At 40.9% G+C, this 22,498-nt stretch overlaps 1 protein-coding gene across 2 annotated transcripts in view; it reads left to right on the forward strand.

The window, feature by feature from the left end:
• The window catches only part of RPN2 (ribophorin II), a 54,385-nt gene that overhangs the window by 31,030 nt on the left and 857 nt on the right, over positions 1 to 22,498 (forward strand). Inside the window, exons 6-17 of one of the 2 annotated variants that reach the window (XM_053717139.1) lie at positions 149 to 283; positions 450 to 626; positions 716 to 834; positions 1,259 to 1,364; positions 11,728 to 11,819; positions 11,893 to 12,007; positions 12,291 to 12,485; positions 12,579 to 12,665; positions 20,511 to 20,606; positions 21,709 to 21,784; positions 21,864 to 21,993; positions 22,229 to 22,298. In XM_053717139.1, the coding sequence (XP_053573114.1) occupies positions 149 to 283; positions 450 to 626; positions 716 to 834; positions 1,259 to 1,364; positions 11,728 to 11,819; positions 11,893 to 12,007; positions 12,291 to 12,485; positions 12,579 to 12,665; positions 20,511 to 20,606; positions 21,709 to 21,784; positions 21,864 to 21,993; positions 22,229 to 22,280 (1,380 nt within the window). In that variant the 3' untranslated portion in view covers positions 22,281 to 22,298. The remainder of the gene's footprint in view (positions 1 to 148; positions 284 to 449; positions 627 to 715; positions 835 to 1,258; positions 1,365 to 11,727; positions 11,820 to 11,892; positions 12,008 to 12,290; positions 12,486 to 12,578; positions 12,666 to 20,510; positions 20,607 to 21,708; positions 21,785 to 21,863; positions 21,994 to 22,228; positions 22,299 to 22,498) is intronic. The other variant, XM_053717211.1, reaches the window with a different exon arrangement.

Consider the following 22,498-nt stretch of genomic DNA (forward strand, 5'->3'; position numbering starts at 1 on the left):
CATTAATTAGGCATTTTATGAGTTGTTAAATTTTGCGTTTATTCGCCCTTTAAGAGGAAATATGCATTGTATGTGGTTGTAACTGTTTTATTTTGGTTTATGTTACTGACTTTTGTTCTGTGATTGATTTTTCCTCACCCCATGTCAGGATCTGGTAGCACGTCTTGATGATCTGGGAGGTCAGTATTTGCAGTTTGAAGAAGGTCTTGAAGCCACATCTCTGTTTGTAGCCGCCACCTACAGACTGTCTGATCATGTTGGCATGGAGCCAGCACTAAAGGAAGTGAGTTAAGTGGCCATACTATGCTGGTCAAGTAGCAGTAAAATGTTATTGATTGACTGTAACACCATTACAGTGCCTTATCCTTGCATGCTGAAGACAACTGTCATTTTTATGACCATCCATACAACCCATCTAAATATCCCTTTCTCTCCATTAAAATCCACAGGAACAGATTGTCCAGCTGGTTAATGCCATCTTCAGTAGGAAGAACTTTGACTCTCTCTCAGAAGCCTTTAGTGTAACACTGGCAGCCTCTGCACTTTCTCACAACCGCTACCACATCCCCCTCATTGTGGTACCTGATGGACCAGCTGCTGTATCCCACAAACAACCCTTCCTAAAGGTGAGTGTACTCCATGGTAGTGACCTTCCTTGTTCGAAAACAAGTTCCTCCTTCCGTACTTCTTACTAAAACTTGTTTTTAATCTATAGCTGTTGGTTACCAATGTCCTTTCCCAACCACTGAGTGAAGCCAAAGTTAAAGTAAACCAGGCAAAGTCCAGTGCTACCAAGACAGTCGTGCTGCAGCAGGCTTCATTCTCTGCACCTGGGTAAGTATCATCTTGCTGCCTGAGAGTGGCTGCTCCCAATAAATTAAATTAATTAATGAATGACATGCTTTATTATCTTGCTTGCTTCTGCTATACAAATAGTGCTTATCCCATGCTTGCACCAATTGGATTTAATAAAAAAAAAAAGTTCCATTAGCAGTTACATATTATTTAAATTTAGAGCCATAGTCTCTCAAATTCTCAGAACCCACTGTCAATTGATTTTTTGCCTTCCCTCTTTATCATGTTAATCTTTTTTCCAGATACAGCTATAGTACACATAGGTTATCTATAGCTATTCTTTCTACTGCTGCACTCTGTTTTTATTTTGTTTGTCTCATTATAGGAGGTGGTTGTTTATTTTTTGTTGTTGCTATATTTCCAAATTAAAATTACAGCTCTCCAAATTGTGTTTATTGCACAGGGAAACTTTTGAACTGAATTTCATGGAAGTGAAACCGGCTAGTGGCTATTATGATTTCTCTATCAGCGTTGAGGGAGACAGCCGTTATCTGGCTAGTCAGGTGGAGGTGAGTTCAGCCTTAACATATTTATTATATCTTTTTACAGTAGTAATGACAAAGCATAACAGTTCATGGTGAAATAGATTTGACACCTCCTCTGTTTGTGAAATAATTGGGCTTTGTTCCATGCTCCCTAAAGAAACAAGAAAGCAAAATCTGCAAGCTAGTCTTTCGCAATTCTGAAAATTGCCTAAATCAGCTATTTGACTTGCAGGTTGCAGAATTTTCTTTTTTGATTTTTAGGGAGTGTGGAACAAGCACAATTTTTAAAAACCAAAAGGTGCAAAATAAATATTGAAAACCTTTTGCATCAACAACTGCATAATAATTAAAAAAAAAAAAAAAAAAAAAACCTACTGCTCAATTGAAATTCAGACAAATATGGTTTATTTCACTGTTCTCTCTCTCTCATGTGACAGCCATCAGCCAATCATAGACTCATACATATATACTGTAAACTAATGCACATGCTTAGTAGAAGCTGGTGCCTCAGAGTGCACAGTATTTTTGTTACTTGATCTATCTGGATCACAAGAGTTTAATTTTGACTTTTATATGCCATTAACAGTATTAGATGTCATGATTTATTTTTTGCTAAAAATTATTTAGAGAGGCAAACAATGCCTAAAAGTAATTTCTGATGCATATATGAAAAATGACTTCAGTGCCCCTTTAATTTATAGAGAAATTTCTCCAAACATAGGTGTGTCCGGTCCACGGCGTCATCCTTACTTGTGGGATATTCTCTTCCCCAACAGGAAATGGCAAAGAGCCCAGCAAAGCTGGTCACATGATCCCTCCTAGGCTCCGCCTTCCCCAGTCATTCTCTTTGCCGTTGTACAGGCAACATCTCCACGGAGATGGCTTAGAGTTTTTTAGTGTTTAAATGTAGTTTTTATTCTTCAATCAAGAGTTTGTTATTTTAAAATAGTGCTGGTACAGGTATACCCCGCTCATACAGCGGGTTAGGGACCGGAGCCCCGCTGTAAAGTGAAAACCGCCTCAAAGTGAAACAAGGCAGTTTTAGCTTTCTTTTCACTTGCCAGTGTGTTTAAAAACATGAAAACATGTTTGAACTAACATATATTAGGGGTACAATAATGCTATGTTTAGTTTAACACTAGCACAGCACAGTATTCAATAAATACTGTACATGTAAAATAGTGACAATGACTGTAGTAAAATTTGTCAGACTATACCACTGAGACACAGATTGCACTGTAATGCTGTAAACGGAGTGAACTGCGCATAACAAAATGGTGACAGTCCCTTTTCTTGCAATCTCACAATGATTACAGCACTGTTTCAGAATCTTTGGAGGTTGAACTTCAGCTCCACAAAGCGCTGTATTAGCGAAGCGATGTAAAGTGAAGCGCTGTAAAGTGAGGTATACCTGTATGTACTATTTACTCTGAAACAGAAAAGAGATGAAGATTTCTGTTTGTAAGAGGAAAATGATTTTAGCAACCGTTACTAAAATCGATGGCTGTTTCCACACAGGACTGTTGAGAGGAATTAACTTCAGTTGGGGGAAACAGTGAGCAGACTTTTGCTGCTTGAGGTATGACACATTTCTAACAAGACTTGGTAATGCTGGAAGCTGTCATTTTCCCTATGGGATCCGGTAAGCCATTTTTATTAAATAAGAATAAAGGGCTTCACAAGGGCTTTAAAGACTGGTAGACATTTTTCTGGGCTAAAACGATTGATTTATAAGCATTTTTAATACTTCATAGCTTTGAGGAGTTATTTTATTCTTGGGAATTATGTAAAATAACCGGCAGGCACTGTATTGGACACCTTTTTCACTGGGGGCCTTCTCTATTCATAGGCAGAGCCTCATTTTCGCGCCTCTATTGCGCAGTTGTTTTTGGGAAGCAAGGCATGCAGATGCATGTGTGAGGAGCTCAGATACATAGAAAAAGCTTACTGAAGGCGTCATTTGGTATCGTATTCCCCTTTGGGCTTGGTTGGGTCTCAGCAAAGCAGATACCAGGGACTGTATAGGGGTTAAATATAAAAACGGCTCCGGTTCCGTTATTTTAAGAGTTAAAGCTTTCAAATTTGGTGTGCAATACTTTTAAGGCTTTAAGACACTGTGGTGAAATTTTGGTGAATTTTGAACAATTCCTTCATACTTTTTCACATTTTCAGTAATAAAGTGTGTTCAGTTTAAAATTTAAAGTGACAGTAACGGTTTTATTTTAAAACGTTTTTTGTACTTTGTTATCAAGTTTATGCCTGTTTAACATGTCTGAACTATCAGATAGACTATGTTCTGTATGTGAGGAAGCCAAGGTTCCTTCTCATTTAAATAGATGTGATTTATGTGACACAAAATTTAGAGAAAATGATGCCCAAGATGATTCCTCAAGTGAGGGGAGTAAGCATGGTACTGCATCATCCCCTCCTTCGTCTACGCCAGTCTTGCCCACACAGGAGGCCCCTAGTACATCTAGTGTGCCAATACTCCTTACTATGCAACAATTAACGGCTGTAATGGATAATTCTATCAAAAACATTTTAGCCAAAATGCCCACTTATCAGCGAAAGCGCGACTGCTCTGTTTTAGAAAATACTGAAGAGCATGAGGACGCTGATGATAATGGTTCTGAAATGCCCCTACAATAGTCTGAGGGGGCCAGGGAGGTTTTGTCTGAGGGAGAAATTTCAGATTCAGGGAAAATTTCTCAACAAGCTGAACCTGATGTGATTACATTCAAATTTAAATTGGAACATCTCCGCGCTCTGCTTAAGGAGGTGTTATCTACTCTGGATGATTGTGAGAATTTGGTCATTCCAGAGAAATTATGTAAGATGGACAAGTTCCTAGAGGTCCCGGGGCCCCCCGAAGCTTTTCCTATACCCAAGCGGGTGGCGGACATTGTAAACAAAGAATGGGAAAGGCCCGGCATACCTTTTGTCCCTCCCCCTATACTGTATTTAAGAAATTGTTTGCTATGGTCGACCCCAGAAAGGACTTGTGGCAGACAGTCCCCAAGGTCGAGGGGGCGGTTTCTACTCTAAACAAACGCACTACTATCCCTATAGAAGATAGTTGTGCTTTCAAAGATCCTATGGATAAAAAATTAGAGGGTTTGCTTAAAAAGATGTTTGTTCAGCAAGGTTACCTTCTACAACCAATTTCATGCATTGTTCCTGTCACTACAGCAGCGTGTTTCTGGTTCTATGAACTAGAAAAGTCGCTCAATAAAGATTCTTCTTATGAGGAGATTATGGACAGAATTCATGCTCTCAAATTGGCTTACTCTTTTACTTTAGACGCCACTTTGCAATTGGCTAGATTAGCGGCGAAAAATTCAGGGTTTGCTATTGTGGCGCGCAGAGCGCTTTGGCTAAAATCTTGGTCAGCGGATGCGTCTTCCAAGAACAAATTGCTTAACATACCTTTCAAGGGGAAAACGCTGTTTGGCCCTGACTTGAAAGAGATTATTTCTGATATCACTGGGGGTAAGGGCCACGCCCTTCCTCAGGATAGGTCTTTCAAGGCTAAAAATAAACCAAATTTTCGTCCCTTTCGCAGAAACGGACCAGCCCCAAGTGCTACATCCTCTAAGCAAGAGGGTAATACTTCTCAAACCAAGCCAGCCTGGAGGCCAATGCAAGGCTGGAACAAAGGTAAGCAGGCCAAGAAACCTGCCACTGCTACCAAGACAGCATGAGATGTTGGCCCCCGATCCGGGACCGGATCTGGTGGGGGGCAGACTTTCTCTCTTCGCTCAGGCTTGGGCAAGAGGTGTTCTGGATCCTTGGGCGCTAGAAATAGTCTCCCAAGGTTATCTTCTGGAATTCAAGGAGCTTCCCCCAAGGGGGAGGTTCCACAGGTCTCAATTGTCTTCAGACCACATAAAAAGACAGGCATTCTTACATTGTGTAGAAGACCTGTTAAAAATGGGAGTGATTCATCCTGTTCCATTAGGAGAACAAGGGATGGGATTCTACTCCAATCTGTTCATAGTTCCCAAAAAAGAGGGAACATTCAGACCAATCTTAGATCTCAAGATCCTAAACAAGTTTCTCAAGGTTCCATCGTTCAAAATGGAAACCATTCGGACAATTCTTCCTTCCATCCAGGAAGGTCAATTCATGACCACGGTGGATTTAAAGGATGCGTATCTACATATTCCTATCCACAAGGAACATCATCGGTTCCTAAGGTTCGCCTTTCTGGACAAGCATTACCAGTTTGTGGCACTTCCATTCGGATTAGCCACTGCTCCAAGAATTTTCACAAAGGTGCTAGGGTCCCTTCTAGCGGCGCTACGACCAAGGGGCATTGCAGTAGTACCTTACTTGGACGACATTCTGATTCAAGCGTCGTCCCTACCACAAGCAAAGGCTCATACGGACATTGTCCTGGCCTTTCTCAGATCTCACGGGTGGAAAGTGAACGTAGAAAAAAGTTCTCTATCTCCGTCAACAAGAGTTCCCTTCTTGGGAACAATAATAGACTCCTTAGAAATGAGGATTTTTCTGACAGAGGCCAGAAAATCAAAACTTCTAAGCTCTTGTCAAGTACTTCATTCTGTTCTTCTTCCTTCCATAGCACAGTGCATGGAAGTAATAGGTTTGATGGTCGCGACAATGGACATAGTTCCTTTTGCGCGAATTCATCTGAGACCATTACAACTGTGCATGCTCAGTCAGTGGAATGGGGATTATACAGACTTGTCTCCGACGATACAAGTAGATCAGAGGACCAGAGATTCACTCCGTTGGTGGCTGACCCTGGACAACCTGTCACAGGGGATGAGCTTCCGCAGACCAGAGTGGGTCATTGTCACGACCGACGCCAGTCTGGTAGGCTGGGGCGCGGTCTGGGAACCCCTGAAAGCTCAGGGTCTTTGGTCTCGGGAAGAATCTCTTCTCCCGATAAACATTCTGGAACTGAGAGCGATATTCAATGCTCTCAAGGCTTGGCCTCAGCTAGCAAAGGCCGAATTCATACGGTTTCAATCAGACAACATGACGACTGTTGCGTATATCAACCATCAGGGGGGAACAAGGAGTTCCCTGGCGATGGAAGAAGTGACCAAAATCATTCAATGGGCGGAGACTCACTCCTGCCACTTGTCTGCAATCCACATCCCAGGCGTGGAAAATTGGGAAGCGGATTTTCTGAGTCGTCAGACATTTCATCCGGGGGAGTGGGAACTCCATCCGGAAATCTTTGCCCAAATAACTCAATTGTGGGGCATTCCAGACATGGATCTGATGGCCTCTCGTCAGAACTTCAAGGTTCCTTGCTACGGGTCCAGATCCAGGGATCCCAAGGCGACTCTAGTAGATGCACTAGTAGCACCTTGGACCTTCAACCTAGCTTATGTATTCCCACCGTTTCCTCTCATCCCCAGGCTGGTAGCCAGGATCCATCAGGAGAGGGCATCGGTGATCTTGATAGCTCCTGCGTGGCCACGCAGGACTTGGTATGCAGACCTGGTGAATATGTCATCGGCTCCACCATGGAAGCTACCTTTGAGACAGGACCTTCTTGTTCAAGGTCCGTTCGAACATCCGAATCTGGTTTCACTCCAACTGACTGCTTGGAGATTGAACGCTTGATTTTATCAAAGCGAGGGTTCTCAGATTCTGTCATTGATACTCTTGTTCAGGCCAGAAAGCCTGTAACTAGAAAAATCTACCATAAAATATGGAAAAAATATATCTGTTGGTGTGAATCTAAAGGATTACCATGGAACAAGATAAAAATTCCTAAGATTCTCTCCTTTCTTCAAGAAGGTTTGGAGAAAGGATTATCTGCAAGTTCTTTGAAGGGACAGATTTCTGCTTTATCTGTTTTACTAAACAAAAAGCTGGCGGCTGTGCCAGATGTTCAGGCTTTTGTTCAGGCTCTGGTTAGAATCAAGCCTGTTTACAAACCTTTGACTCCTCCTTGGAGTCTCAATTTAGTTCTTTCAGTTCTTCAGGGGGTTCCGTTTGAGCCCCTACATTCCGTTGATATCAAGTTATTATCTTGGAAAGTTTTGTTTTTGGTTGCAATTTCTTCTGCTAGAAGAGTTTCAGAGTTATCTGCTCTGCAGTGTTCTCCTCCTTATCTGGTGTTCCATGCAGATAAGGTGGTTTTGCGTACTAAACCTGGTTTTCTTCCGAAAGTTGTTTCTAACAAAAACATTAACCAGGAGATAGTCGTGCCTTCTTTGTGTCCGAATCCAGTTTCAAAGAAGGAACGTTTGTTGCACAATTTGGATGTAGTTCGTGCTCTAAAATTCTATTTAGATGCTACAAAGGATTTCAGACAAACATCTTCCTTGTTTGTTGTTTATTCTGGTAAAAGGAGAGGTCAAAAAGCAACTTCTACCTCTCTATCTTTTTGGCTTAAAAGCATCATCAGATTGGCTTATGAGACTGCCGGACGGCAGCCTCCTGAAAGAATCACAGCTCATTCCACTAGGGCCGTGGCTTCCACATGGGCCTTTAAGAACGAGGCTTCTGTTGATCAGATATGTAAGGCAGCGACTTGGTCTTCACTGCACACTTTTACCAAATTTTACAAATTTGATACTTTTGCTTCTTCTGAGGCTATTTTTGGGGGAAAGGTTTTGCAAACCGTGGTGCCTTCCATCTAGGTGACCTGATTTGCTCCCTCCCATCATCCGTGTCCTAAAGCTTTGGTATTGGTTCCCACAAGTAAGGATGGCGCCGTGGACCGGACACACCTATGTTGGAGAAAACAGAATTTATGTTTACCTGATAAATTACTTTCTCCAACGGTGTGTCCGGTCCACGGCCCGCCCTGGTTTTTTAATCAGGTCTGATGATTTATTTTCTTTAACTACAGTCACCACGGTATCATATGATTTCTCCTATGCAAATATTCCTCCTTTACGTCGGTCGAATGACTGGGGAAGGCGGAGCCTAGGAGGGATCATGTGCCATTTCCTGTTGGGGAAGAGAATATCCCACAAGTAAGGATGACGCCGTGGACCGGACACACCGTTGGAGAAAGTAATTTATCAGGTAAACATAAATTCTGTTTTTATGACCAGGTGATGAGATGAATAAATGGTAAATAGTCCATTTGTAAGGCTTTGTGCACTGTAATTGCTGAGAGTTCCACAAGGGTAACTAAAGTTTACCATTGGAGTTCTGCATATTAGAAAGTGAATTCAAATTTCTGTCCCCTGCGGTCAGCTTGCATTTTTTTTTATTAAAGTTCAGCTGGAGCAATACCCAGTCAGCTAGTTACTTTCCTCGGGAGAATATGCTCCATATTTTTCTCTTCCCTGAGGAAACAAACACTCAAGCACTATCAAGTCTTGCTCTAGCACCTGCAGCCACCTTTATTCTTTACAAATTATGCAAGTAGGCTCTGGCTGGATATTAAAGGGAAAAATCAAGTTTTTTTTTAATTCACTCCCTATTGTGAATTTGAAGTGCCACATTTAACTTACAGCATCATTCCAATGTCCCTTTTATTACCTATTCTTCTTCATAGAACGCTCATACACACTGTCAGATTTCCCATTTTGGAGCATGGGAGATCTGATCAAGCAGCAATCTGAATGCCAAAGGCAATGTTCATTGAGAGTGTGGTCAAACACATCTGTATTACTGTGCAGTAGGATCAGAATATCAGCACATGTATCCTGGGTTGGTTCAAAGCCTTGCAGTTGGTACCGAGCTTTGATTGTCGTCTTGCCATTTAATAGATTCATGAATTTGAATGTCCTTTCAGTGAGTCAGCTTAGTGAATGTGAAGTAACATTTGTGTGATGGCGCACGGATAAAGCAGTTGTTTTTCTAATCCTACCTCATTATATTAAACAGCATTCTAATTGCTCTAATTATCCACTTTGTGTCGGTGTTTGATTGTAGAGAACAGCAAGAACCAAATTAATTTCCCCACCACTACCTCCTCTATTTCTAATGCTCTCAAGAAGGGGCAGGAGCAAAACACTTTTTTTCTGAAAGAAAAGTTTAATGCCAATGAATTTGCTGAGCATCTCTGTTTATTTTGATTTTGAGAAGGAGTAAAATTTTAGATTTCAAAGCAGATGAAATGAGATGTGATGGTTATAATGAATAAAAGCTTTATTGAAAAGAGACGCATGTTAAAACAATTGGTTGAAATCTACTCAGGTTTACAAAAATCTAAGAATCCATTATGGTTGGTTTTTAAACAATTACAATTATTTTCTAACATGTTATAGCCACTTAAGCCATAAAAGTCAAAATTCAACCTTCATAGTTCAGTTATATTAAATTTTCATTTTACCTTTCATTAAATGTGCTTTGTTCTCTTGATATCCTTTGCAAATCATACCTAGATAGTCTCAGATGCAGCAATGCACCACTAAAAGATATGTGGTGATTAGTGGATATGTACATATGCCTATTGTCATTTGCCTCACTAGCTGCTGTCAGCTAGGTCCCAGTAGTGCATTACTGCTCTGGAGCAGACTCCTTTTTCAGGAGTTAAACACATAGTTAAATGCAAGCAACAGTCCACTAATTAAATTATCTCCATTTTGCCTGTGTGGTTGTATTGTTGGCATTTGTCCATCTTGAAACAAACTGTGCCAGAAATATGAAACAAGAAAATACACAGAACATCAGTACATTTGATATATGGTAAATTGAAGCTTAAAAGATGGGAGAAACCTCTTGTGTATTTTACACTCTCTTTACTGTCTCTTCTCATTCTCTATTGAGTGCTCCTAGGCTAACTGATAAAAGCAGTGCTGTAGCCACATGTCCTGTGTATTTCCTTTCTAAAGATTTTACAGTTGTGCAGTGCCAGCGTCTGGTCACCAGACTTACTCCAGCAACAGTTGGTCATGATACAGTGCATGTCTTATTGCAAGACGACCGTCATCAGTGTAACAAAATCTAAATCGTGTGAAAGACTGCAAAATAACTTGTTGTATAGACTGTGCGTTACAGATTTTCTTATGTGAAATTGCGTGCCATTTTTTTTTTTTACATTCAAATTGGAACTTTTCATGGTCCTTGCCGTCATAGTATGGGTTATAGTAAATATCTAACAATAAAGCTCAACTGGACCTAATTTATAACAGCTTGTCTTGTGTATTTAAAGCAAGCTCAAGTTTTTTTTTTATTCAATGCAGCTATGGAAAACTTCACACAACAGTAGATCCTATCTAACTAAAGTGTTTGCACGCTTATGCAGATGCTTTTAGCCCATCTTATACTTTTCATTGAGAAGAATTTCCATGATGTATATAGCGCTGATCCCATCTACAATGTTAGTCAAATGACCATTAAATACAGTAAAACTGCATAATCAAAGAGTGCATAAGACAATGCAATAACACTTTGAATTTTAAATGAGCAGATTTTTTTTTTTTTCTTCCAAATTTTTAAATTAATTTCATTTTGACACCCTCCGGTGTCATGTGACAGCATTTGGCCCAATCATGAACTCCTATACTGTGAACTTTGTGCATGCTCTGTTGTAGCTGGTGTTTCAGAAACTGTGCCTATAAAGGTAGTAAATTGTAAAATCACTTAAAACTGCATGCGCTATCTGAATCATGAATGTTTAATTTTTACTTTAGTTTCCCTTTTGGACATCAAAAATACCAGGCAATTATCTACTGAACAAACCATTACTATAGTATAATTCCATGCATACCCTTTGTCCTCTACTGGCGTCCTCAGTGTAGGCACAGCTCCTCTTAAAGTACACATTTACACACAAACTACAAATGTCTCCTAAAGTCTCAAGTCATTGGAGCTACAAGTGTATGATTTTACCTTAAATTGGCTGTGAAATAAATAACTCATTTGTTATGCTGCAACAGCAGATGAAGTTAAAAATAATACCAACATTATTATGCTTATAGCTATGCTATTAAGGGGACATGAATATTTCATGATTCAGATGGAGTTTACAATTTTAATCAACTTTTAAATTTACTTCTGTTATCAAGTTTGCATTTTTCTCTTGGTATGCTTTTGTTGAAAATAATACCTAGGTAGGCTCAGGCACAGCAATGCACTACTGGGAACTAGCTGCTGATTGGTGTCTGCACATATATTGATTCACCTCATGTGTTCAGCTAGCTTCCTGTATCGCAATGCTGCCCCTTCAATAAAGAATATGAAACAAATTCTGCAAATTTGCTAATTGTAGTAAACTAGAAAGTTGTTTTATGTTGTGTCCTATCAAAATCATGAAATAAACATTTTGTGTTTCATGTCCCTTTTTAAGATTAGTCTGTTTATATTGGATGTTGCATCTGGCAGAGACCTTGATGCCTAGAGTATTTTTTATTTTTTTTAAGGTTGTTTATATGATTTTGTTACTTTCTCATCTTTATAGGGTTGTAATGATTTGTTTTGTATGGTTTTTTTCTGCTTGTAGCTCAAGGTAAAAGTGTCTACTGAGGTTGGAATCAGTAATGTGGACCTCTCAATTGTAGATAAAGACCAGAGTATTTCTCCCAAAACAGCCAGGTAAGAAGCATCTGTTTTTAAATGGAGGGGGACCATGAGTTTTAAACAGTAAGTGACATTTTCTTCCTTTCAGGGTTGTTTATCCCTCTAAAGCCAAGGGACCATTCACAGCTGACAGCCACCAGAACTTTGCCTTGTCCTTCCAGATTACAGATGTGAACACAGGCGCTGGTCTTACCCCACACCAGGTAACTATCACCCTGTGTGTTTATCACCTACACTGGATACCGTCTTCCAAAGCATCACCTGCTCCTCTCTGATAAGTTATCAAATTTCTTTATATTGAGCCATTTGCCTGCTTCTGTATCCCTGCCTCTAAGCATAGTGTCTGAATGCTCCCTATGACTGTGAAGTACTGAACGGTAGCGCACTAGGTTTACCACAGCAGATAGGTCACAGAGCCTGCCATAATTAAGGCAGCACATTGCTTTTCATTATAGAGTCTGTAACCATGCACATTATTCCCCACAGACCTTTGTCAGATTGCACAACCAGAAGACTGGTCAAGAGGTGGTATTTGTGGCTGAGCCAGACACAAAGAACACCTACAGATTTGAGCTAGATCCATCAGAAAGAAAGTCTGAATTTGACTCTGCCTCTGGGACGTACACACTCTACCTGATTATTGGAGATGCCACCTTGGAGAACCCTATCCTGTGGAACATGGTATGTACCCTGTAACTTTTTGATCCCAGTTTGGAGGAGTGAGTTTAAGAAGACTTGTTAATATGGTAAACTTTCTACGTTATCTCAAACTAGGCAGATGTTGTCATTAAGTTCCCTGAAGAGGATGCCCCTTCTCCAGTCCAGAGCAAGAGCCTGTTTACACCAAAGCCAGACATACAGGTATTTGTAGTGGAGCTTTGTTGCGCTTTATGAACTTTGTCCTTTTTATACTAAGTTTTCTGTAATTCTCTGTGGCTGATTTAAAAGAAATTGTGCCTTAATGAACCATTAAATTAACTTTCTAATCTATCTAAATGATATGCTTTATAATAAGAAATGATCTTAATTTATTGCTCAGCTTTTCATATAACACATTTGTTCTTAACCCCTTAACAACCAAGGACGTACCAGCTAAGTCTTACAAAAAACAGAGTTTCAGGCGCTGGAAGCTGATATTGCAGCGAGGCATCGTGCAATACCCTTTGCTAAGCAACCGATACAGAGAGGGACACTCTGTGGCCCTCACTGCATCTGCCAACGATGGTGCCGGTCGTTGGTGGCGTGGGAGGGCTTGGAGGTGGGTGGCCTATCGCTGGAGGAGGGTGGGACTGCTACGCCATACTACATCACGGCAGTGTGGGGGAAGGAGGAGAGGGGGATCCTATGTGGGATCTATATCTGGGAGGGGGGTTTGCTAATGAGGGGGGGCCAGCTACACTTTCGGAAAAATGTTTTCTCTTGTAAGGTGTATCCAGTCCACGGATCATCCATTACTTGTGGGATATTCTCCTTCCCAACAGGAAGTTGCAAGAGGATCACCCACAGCAGAGCTGCTATATAGCTCCTCCCCTAGCTGCCATATCCAGTCATTCTCTTGCAAGCTCTCAACATAGCTGGAGGTAGTAAGAGGAAAGTGGTGTAATATAGTTAGTTTTTGCTTCAATCAAAAGTTTGTTTTTAAATGGTACCGGAGTTGTACTATTTTATCTCGGGCAGCATTTAGAAGAAGAATCTGCCTGCGTTTTTCTATGATCTTAGCAGAAGTAACTAAGATCCACTGCTGTTCTCACATATGTCTGAGGAGTGAGGTAACTTCAGAGGGAGAATGGAGTGCAGGTTATCCTGCAATAAGGTGTGTGCAGTTTAAGTTTTTCTAGGGATGGAATTTGCTAGAAAAAAGCTGCTGATACCGAATTAATGTAAGTTAAGCCTAAATACAGTGATTTAATAGCGACTAGTATCAGGCTTGCTATCAGAGGTATATACTCTGATTAATGTGCAATATAAAAAGTTTGCTGGCATGTTTAATCGTTTTTATATATGCTTTGGTGATAAAACTTATTGGGGCCTAGTTTTTTCCACATGGCTGGCTTGATTTTTGCCTAGAAACAGTTTCCTGAGGCTTTCCACTGTTGTAATATGAGTGGGAGGGGCCTATTGGTTTAACTGCCTTTTTTCACTGTTATTTCAAATTTTAGCAAAATTTGTTTCCCTTAAAGGCACAGTAACATTTTTTTATATTGCTTGTTTAACTTGATGTAAAGTGTTTTCCAAGCTTGCTAGTCTCATTGCTAGTCTGTATAAACATGTCTGACATAGAGGAAACTCCTTGTTCATTATGTTTAAAAGCCATGGTGGAACCCCATATGAGAATGTGTACTAAATGTATTGATTTCACTTTAAACAATAAAGATCAGCTTTTATCTTTAAAAAAAATTATCACCAGAGGATTCTGGCGAGGGGGAAGTTATGCCGACTAACTCTCCCCACGTGTCAGACCCTTTGACTCCCGCTCAAGGGACTCACGCTAAAATGGCGCCAAGTACATCAAAGACGCCCATAGCGATTACTTTGCAGGACATGGCGGCAATCATGGATAATACCCTGTCAGCGGTATTAGCCAGACTGCCGGAATTCAGAGGAAAGCGCGATAGCTCTGGGGTTAGACGTAGTACATAGCGCGCAGATGCCTTAAGGCCCATGTCTGATACTGCGTCACAATATGCAGAAGCTGAGGAAGGAGCGCTTCAGTCTGTGGGTGACATTTCTGATTCGGGGAAACCTGATTCAGATATTTCTACTTTTAAATTTAAGCTTGAGAACCTCCGTGTATTGCTTGGAGGTGTTAATTTCTCTGGTACTGCAATTGTGTCACAGTCATTCAGAGCAGCTGTGTAGACTGGATAAATACTATGCAGTGCCGGTGTGTACTGATGGTTTTTCCAATACCTAAAAGGTTTACAGAAATCATTAATAAGGAGTGGGATAGACCCGGTGTGCCGTTTTTCCCTCCCTCCTATTTTTAGAAAAATGTTTCCAATAGACGCCACCACACGGGACTTATGGCAGACGGTTCCTAAGGTGGAGGGAGCAGTTTCTACTTTAGCAAAGCGTACCACTATCCCTGTCGAGGACAGTTGTGCTTTTTCAGATCCAATGGATAAAAAATTAGGTTACCTTAAGAAAATGTTTATTCAACAAGGTTTTATCCTGCAGCCCCTTGCATGCATTGCGCCTGTCACTGCTGCTGCGGCGTTCTGGTTTGAGTCTCTGGAAGAGGCCTTTCAGACAGCTACTCCATTGACTGAAATACTTGACAAGCTTAGAACACTTAAGCTAGCTAATTCTTTTGTTTCTGATGCCATTGTTCATTTGACTAAACTAACGGCTAAGAATTCTGGATTCACCATCCAGGCGCGTAGGGCGCTATGGCTTAAATCTTGGTCAGCTGACGTGACTTCAAAGTCTAAATTACTTAACATTCCCTTCAAGTGGCATACCCTATTCGGGCCTGGTTTGAAGGAAATTATTGCTGACATTACTGGAGGTAAGGGTCATACCCTCCCTCAAGACAGGGTCAAATCAAAAGCCAAACAGTCTAATTTTCGTGCCTTTCGAAACTTCAAGGCAGGTGCAGCATCAACTTCCTCTGCTACAAGACAAGAGGGAACTTTTGCTCAATCCAAGCCGGGCTGGAAACCTAACCAGTCCTGGAACAAAGGCAAGCAGGCCAGTAAGCCTGCTGCTGCCTCTAAGACAGCATGAAGGAACGGCCCCCTATGCGGTAAGGGATCTAGTAGGGGGCAGACTTTCTCTCTTCGCCCAGGCGTGGGCAAGAGATGTTCAGGATCCCTGGGCGTTGGAGATCATATCTCAGGGATATCTTCTGGACTTCAAAGCTTCCCCTCCTCAAGGGAGATTTCACCTTTCGAGATTATCTGTAAACCAGATAAAGAAAGAGGCATTCTTACGCTGTGTGCAAGACCTCCTAGTTATGGGAGTGATCTGTCCAGTTCCACAGTCGGAACAGGGACAGGGATTTTATTCAAATCTGTTTGTGGTTCCCAAAAAAGAGGGAACCTTCAGACCCATTTTGGATCTAAAGATCTTAAACAAATTCCTCAGAGTTCCATCGTTCAAAATGGAAACTATTCGGACCATCCTACCTATGATCCAGGAGGGTCAGTACATGACCACAGTGGATTTGAAGGATGCTTACCTTCACATACCGATTCACAAAGATCATCATCGGTTCCTAAGGTTTGCCTTTCTGGACAGGCATTACCAATTTGTGGCTCTTCCCTTCGGGTTAGCTACAGCTCCAAGAATCTTTACAAAGGTTCTGGGATCGCTTCTGGTGGTCCTAAGACCACAAGGTATATCAGTGGCCCCTTATCTGGACGACATCCTGATACAGGAGTCAAGCTTTCAGATTGCCAAGTCACATACGGACATAGTTCTGGCATTTCTCAGGTCACATGGGTGGAAGGTGAACGAGGATAAGAGTTCTCTATCCCCACTCACAAGAGTCTCCTTCCTAGGGGGACTGATAGATTCTGTAAAAATGAAGATTTACCTGACAGAATCCAGGTTATCAAAGCTTCTAAAATCTTGCCGTGTTCTTCATTCTATTCGGCACCCTTCGGTGGCTCAGTGTATGGAAGTTATCGGCTTGATGGTAGCGGCGATGGACATAGTGCCATTTGCGCGACTACATCTCAGACCGCTGCAACTATGCATGCTCAGTCAGTGGAATGGGGATTACACAGATTTGTCCCCTCTGCTAAATCTGGATCAAGAGACCAGAGATTCTCTTCTCTGGTGGCTATCTCGGGTCCATCTGTCCAAAGGTATGACCTTTCGCAGGCCAGATTGGACAATTGTAACAACAGATGCTAGCCTTCTAGGTTGGGGTGCAGTCTGGAATTCCCTGAAGGCTCAGGGATCATGGATTCAGGAGGAGAAACTCCTCCCAATAAATATTCTGGAGTTAAGAGCATTCAATGCTCTTCTAGCTTGGCCTCAGTTAGCAACCCTGAGGTTCATCAGATTTCAGTCGGACAACATCACGACTGTGGCTTACATCAACCATCAAGGGGGAACCAGGAGTTCCCTAGCGATGTTAGAAGTCTCCAAGATAATTCGCTGGGCAGAGACTCACTCTTGCCACCTATCAGCAATCCATATCCCAGGTGTAGAGAACTGGGAGTCGGATTTTCTAAGTAGTCAGACTTTTCATCCGGGGGAGAGGGAACTCCATCCGGAGGTGTTTGCTCTATTGGTTCATCGTTGGGGCAAACCAGAACTGGATCTCATGGCGTCTCGCCAGAACGCCAAGCTTCCTTGTTACGGATCCAGGTCCAGGGACCCAGAAGCGGCACTGATAGATGCTCTAGCAGTGTCCTGGTTCTTCAACCTGGCTTATGTTTTTCCACCGTTTCCTCTGCTCCCTCGACTGATTGCCAAAATCAAACAGGAGAGGGCATCGGTGATCTTGATAACGCCTGCGTGGCCACGCAGGACCTGGTATGCAGACCTAGTGGACATGTCCTCCTTTCCACCATGGACCCTGCCTCTGAGAAAAGACCTTCTACTACAAGGTCCTTTCAGTCATTGATACCCTTATACAGGCACGAAAGCCTGTCACCAGGAAAATCTACCATAAGATATGGCGTAAATACCTTTTATTGGTGTGAATCCAAGAATTACTCATGGAGTAAGGTTAGGATTCCTAGAATATTGTCCTTTCTCCAAGAGGGTTTGGAAAAAGGATTATTAGCTAGTTCTTTAAAGGGACAGATTTCTGCTCTGTCCTTTTGCACAAGCGTCTGGCAGAAGTTCCAGACGTTCAAGCTTTTTGTCAGGCTTTGGTTAGAATTAAGCCTGTGTTTAAACCTGTTGCTCCCCCATGGAGCTTAAACTTGGTTCTTAAAGTTCTTCAAGGGTTCCGTTTGAACCCCTAAATTCCATTGATGTCAAACTTTTATCTTGGAAAGTTCTGTTTTTGATGGCTATTTCCTCGGCTCGGAGAGTCTCTGAGTTATCTGCCTTACAATGTGATTCTCCTTATCTGATTTTCCATTCAGATAAAGTAGTTCTGCGTACAAAACCTGGGTTTTTACCTAAGGTAGTTTCTAACAAGAATATCAATCAAGAGATTGTTGTTCCATCATTGTGTCCTAATCCTTCTTTAAAGAAGGAACGCCTTTTACATAATCTGGACGTGGTCCGTGCTTTAAAGTTTTACTTACAAGCTACTAAAGATTTTCGCCAAACATCTACACTGTTTGTTGTTTACTCTGGACAGAGGAGAGGTCAAAAAGCTTTGGCAACCTCTTTCTTTTTGGCTTTGGAGCGTAATACGCTTAGCCTATGAGACTGCTGGACAGCAGCCCCCTGAAAGGATTACAGCTCATTCTACTAGAGCTGTGCCTTTCACCTGAGCCTTTAAAAATGAGGCTTCTGTTGAACAGATTTGCAAGGCGGCGACTTGGTCTTCGCTTCATACCTTTTCAAAATTTTACAAATTTGATACTTTTGCTTCTTCGGAGGCTATTTTTGGGAGAGAGGTTCTACAGGCAGTGGTTCCTTCCATTTAAGCCTGCCTTGTCCCTCCCTTCATCCGTGTACTTTAGCTTTGGTATTGGTATTCCACAAGTAATGGATGATCCGTGGACTGGATACACCTTAAAAGAGAAAACATAATTTAAGCTTACCTGATAAATTTATTTCCCTTGTGGTGTATCCAGTCCACGGCCCGCCCTGTCTTTTTAAGGCAGGTCTAAATTTTAATTTAAACTACAGTCACCATTGCACCCTATGGTTTCTCCTTTCTCGGCTTGTTTCGGTCGAATGACTGGATATGGCAGTTAGGGGAGGATCTATATAGCAGCTCTGCTGTGGGTGATCCTCTTGCAACTTCCTATTGGGAAGGAGAATATCAAACAAGTAATGGATGATCCGTGGACTGGATACACCACAAGAGAAATAAATTTATCAGGTAAGCATAAATTATGTTTTTTTTTGTTTTGTTTTTTTAAATAATACAATAATTTAGAGCAAACTGGCAGACAGCTGCCAGTACCTAAGATTGTGGCAAATAGGTAGAGGGGAGAGGGTTAGAGAGCTATTTGAGGGGGGAGGGTGCTCAGGGAGGTTGGGTGGTAAGGGGGATCCTACACTGCAGAAAATATATAATAATAAAAAAAAAAAATTATACTGGCAGACTTTTTGCCAGTACTTAAGTTGGGGGTGACCTTTTGGTGGGTGGGGGAGGGAAGAGAGCTGTTTGAGTAGGGTCAGGGAGGGATCAGGGGATGGGATGTGTCAGGTGGGAGGCTGATCTCTACACTAAAGCTAAAATTAACCCTACAAGCTACCTAATTAACCCCTTCACTGCTGGGCATTATACAAGTGTGGTGCACAGCAGTATTTAGTGGCCTTCTAATTGCCAAAACACAATGCCAAAGTCATATATGTCTGCTATTTCTGAGCAAAGGGGAACCCAGAGAAGCATTTACAACCATTTGTGCCGTAATTGCACAAGCTTTTTGTAAACAATTTCAGTGAGAAACCTAAAGCTGATGAAAAAGTGAATGTTTTTTTTTGTTTTTTTTATCGCATTTGGCGGTGAAATGGTGGCATGAAATATACCAAAATGGGCCTAGATCAATACTTTGGGTTGTCTACTAAAGTAAAATATATTCATGTGAAGGGTTATTCAGGGATTCCTGACAGATATCAGTGTTACAATGTAACTATCGCTAATTTTGAAGAAGAAAAAAAAGGTTTGGAAATAGCAAAGCGCTACTTGTACTTATTGCTCTATAACGTGCAAAAAAAGCAAAGAACATGTAAACATTGGGTATTTCTAAACTCAAGACAAAATTTAGAAACTATTTAGCATTGGTGTTTTATGGTGGTTGATGATGTGCAACAGATTTTGGGGGTCAAAGTTAGAAAAAGTGTGGAGGTTTTTTAAAAAAAAAATTCATAAGATTTTATAAAAACAAATTATAGTAAATTATAAGATACGATGAAAATAATGCTATCTTTAGAAAGTCCATATAATGGCGAGAAAAACGGTATATAATATGTGAGTACAGTAAATGAGTAAGAGGAAAATTACAGCTAAACACAAACACCGCAGAAATGTAAAAATAGCCCTGGTCCTTAACGATAAGAAATTGAAAAATTATCTGGTCACTAAGGGGTTAAAGGTACATAAAACCCAAAATGTTTTATTCATTATTCAGATAGAGCATATCATTTTAAACTATTTTTTTTTTTTTATTTACTTCTATTAGCAAATTGTCTTTTTTCTTGTAATCCTTTGTTGAGAAGCAGGGATGGCAGCACAGTACTATATGGCAGCAGTTTAGCAATGTTTTTACATTAGCTAGAGCACTAGATTGCAGCACTATTTCCTGTCATTTAGTGTTTCAAGCATGTGCACGCCACCTACCTAGTTTTCTCTTCATCAAATATAAACAGAAAGCAAATTTCATAATAGAAGTAAATTGGAAACTTTTTAAAATAATTGTATTGTCTATATGAAAGAAAAAATGTTGGTTTCATATCCCTTTAACAGCGTGTCCCTGTGATGCTTGTTGTCATAGTTGCAAATATGAGCCCTGCAGCTTTTCTCTGAAGAGTCAACTGGGTTTTATAAATCTTCTGTTACACATCTTAGCCATGCTGTCCGTCCTTAGATTGAAAACCAAATCACCTCTCTTCTATCCACAGCATTTGTTCAGGGAACCTGAAAAGAGACCACCAACTGTGGTATCAAACACATTCACTGCTCTGGTCTTGGCTCCTCTGCTTCTGCTTTTGATTCTGGTGAGTAAATGAGTAGTGCAACCCTCTTGTGGTGTGTGGGTGGGGTTTTTTTTGTGTGTGGTTTTTATCGGAAGTAGGGCATTTTAAAAAGTATTGCAGAATTGTTCTTTTTTTAATAGCTTGGTGTTTTTTATTTTGCTTTTATTGTGTTTCCTTATCAGCCAGTAAGCAATATGTCCCATGGGAGGTGCACAAACCTGCACTTCCTTTTCATTTGAAACTCCAAATAAGTCATTTTAACATAGCACATTTTGGCTAGTAAGTTAATTGATTAGTAAATTGTTAAGCTTGTTGGAGACTATTTTAAACCACTGAATATCACAGAGTATCATGGATACAATGGCTGTCTTTGTTACTGTTTTGTGGATTATTTCTTACAGTAATATTGTTGTGTTTTTACAATACATATTAACCCAGCCACAGATGTGGGTGAACACTCAACCATAGAAACATTTTTTACTTTTGGCCATACAATTTAAACTAAGCACAGCCTATTAAAAATAAATAGAAATGTTAACCATGTTTTGTGAGTGTATATTCATAAAGATGGCATGTGTTCTATGTCAGTGTGCAGTGAACTTTATTCCGATTTAAACAACACTCTGCGAAGCCAAGGCTACTAGTAGGTAACCTCCTTTAGGGTTTATCTGGGCTCCAGTGTCATCGCGTCTGTTTAACCAAGAACATGTCAGAGCATACAATAGAAGTTTTCACACAATATAATACTTTAAAGAGACGCAAAACCAATTCTTTGTTTGAAGAAGCAGCAATGCAATACTGGGAGCTAGCTAAACACATAGGTAAGCCAATGAATGACAAGAGGCATATATGTGCTTCTGCCAATCAGCAGCTAGCTCCCGAGCCTACCTAGGTATGTTTGTCATCAAAGGATGCCAAGAGAACTAAGCAAATCAGATAATAGAAGTAATTTGAAAAATTGTTTAGAATTGAATGCTGAATCATGAAGGAAAAAAATAGTTTCATGTCCCTTTAAGTTCTAGAAGAAAGCATATGTTCAGAAAACAATACCAACGAGAGAGCATACACTGAATCTTTGTTTATACGGTTTCCCTTGCTAATAAACTGTTTATCTAATCTCCAGTGGCTAAAGATTGGTGCAAATATCTCAAACTTCAGCTTCTCTCCGAGCACACTCATCTTTCACCTGGGACATGCAGGTGAGTACAGTGCTAACACAATTATCTGGTGTGACTCAAGTTTCTGACTCATAACTCACTTCTGCTTTTCTTTTTGTAGCAATGCTTGGTCTTATGTACGTATACTGGACACAGCTCAATATGTTCCAGACAATGAAGTACTTGGCAATTCTTGGGACTGTCACATTTTTGGCAGGAAACCGAATGCTTGCTCAAAAAGCAGTAAAGAGGTATGTCAAATTTGGTACCCATGCTCCTTAGCAGACATTTCCCCATAAGGATGATCAAAACATGATATGCAATATGCTAAAAAAAAACAGGTGAATTTATGACTGCTGTTTCTTGCAATGCTATGGGATATCTGCATTTGTTCCGGGAACAACTCGTTTGTCAGACTATCCTTTGCTCTCTTTGAGCTTTCTCACTGCTGTCCTTCTCTCCGTCTTTCCTCCCTATTTCCTTCAGGACTGCAGCAGAACAGAGCAGTAGGTTGGCAAAGTATAGAACACTTCGGTAATCCGGGGCTACCCGTGACGTAAGACAGTCTCTCCTAATCACGTTTTTAACCCCTAACCTGCATGCTGCTCATAATCTCCATCTCTCACTTCCATGCTCTTCCTTCATAGTCTTCATTTCCCAATATTTACTGAATTATGGATATTGGAATCTCCATGTTTAACATTGTCCATTTTGCCACTTTGAACTGGTCTATGTAAAGGAGAAAGGAGAACTCAC

The sequence above is a fragment of the Bombina bombina genome, chromosome 1 (assembly GCF_027579735.1).
Source record: "Bombina bombina isolate aBomBom1 chromosome 1, aBomBom1.pri, whole genome shotgun sequence".
Lineage (NCBI taxonomy): Eukaryota > Metazoa > Chordata > Amphibia > Anura > Bombinatoridae > Bombina > Bombina bombina.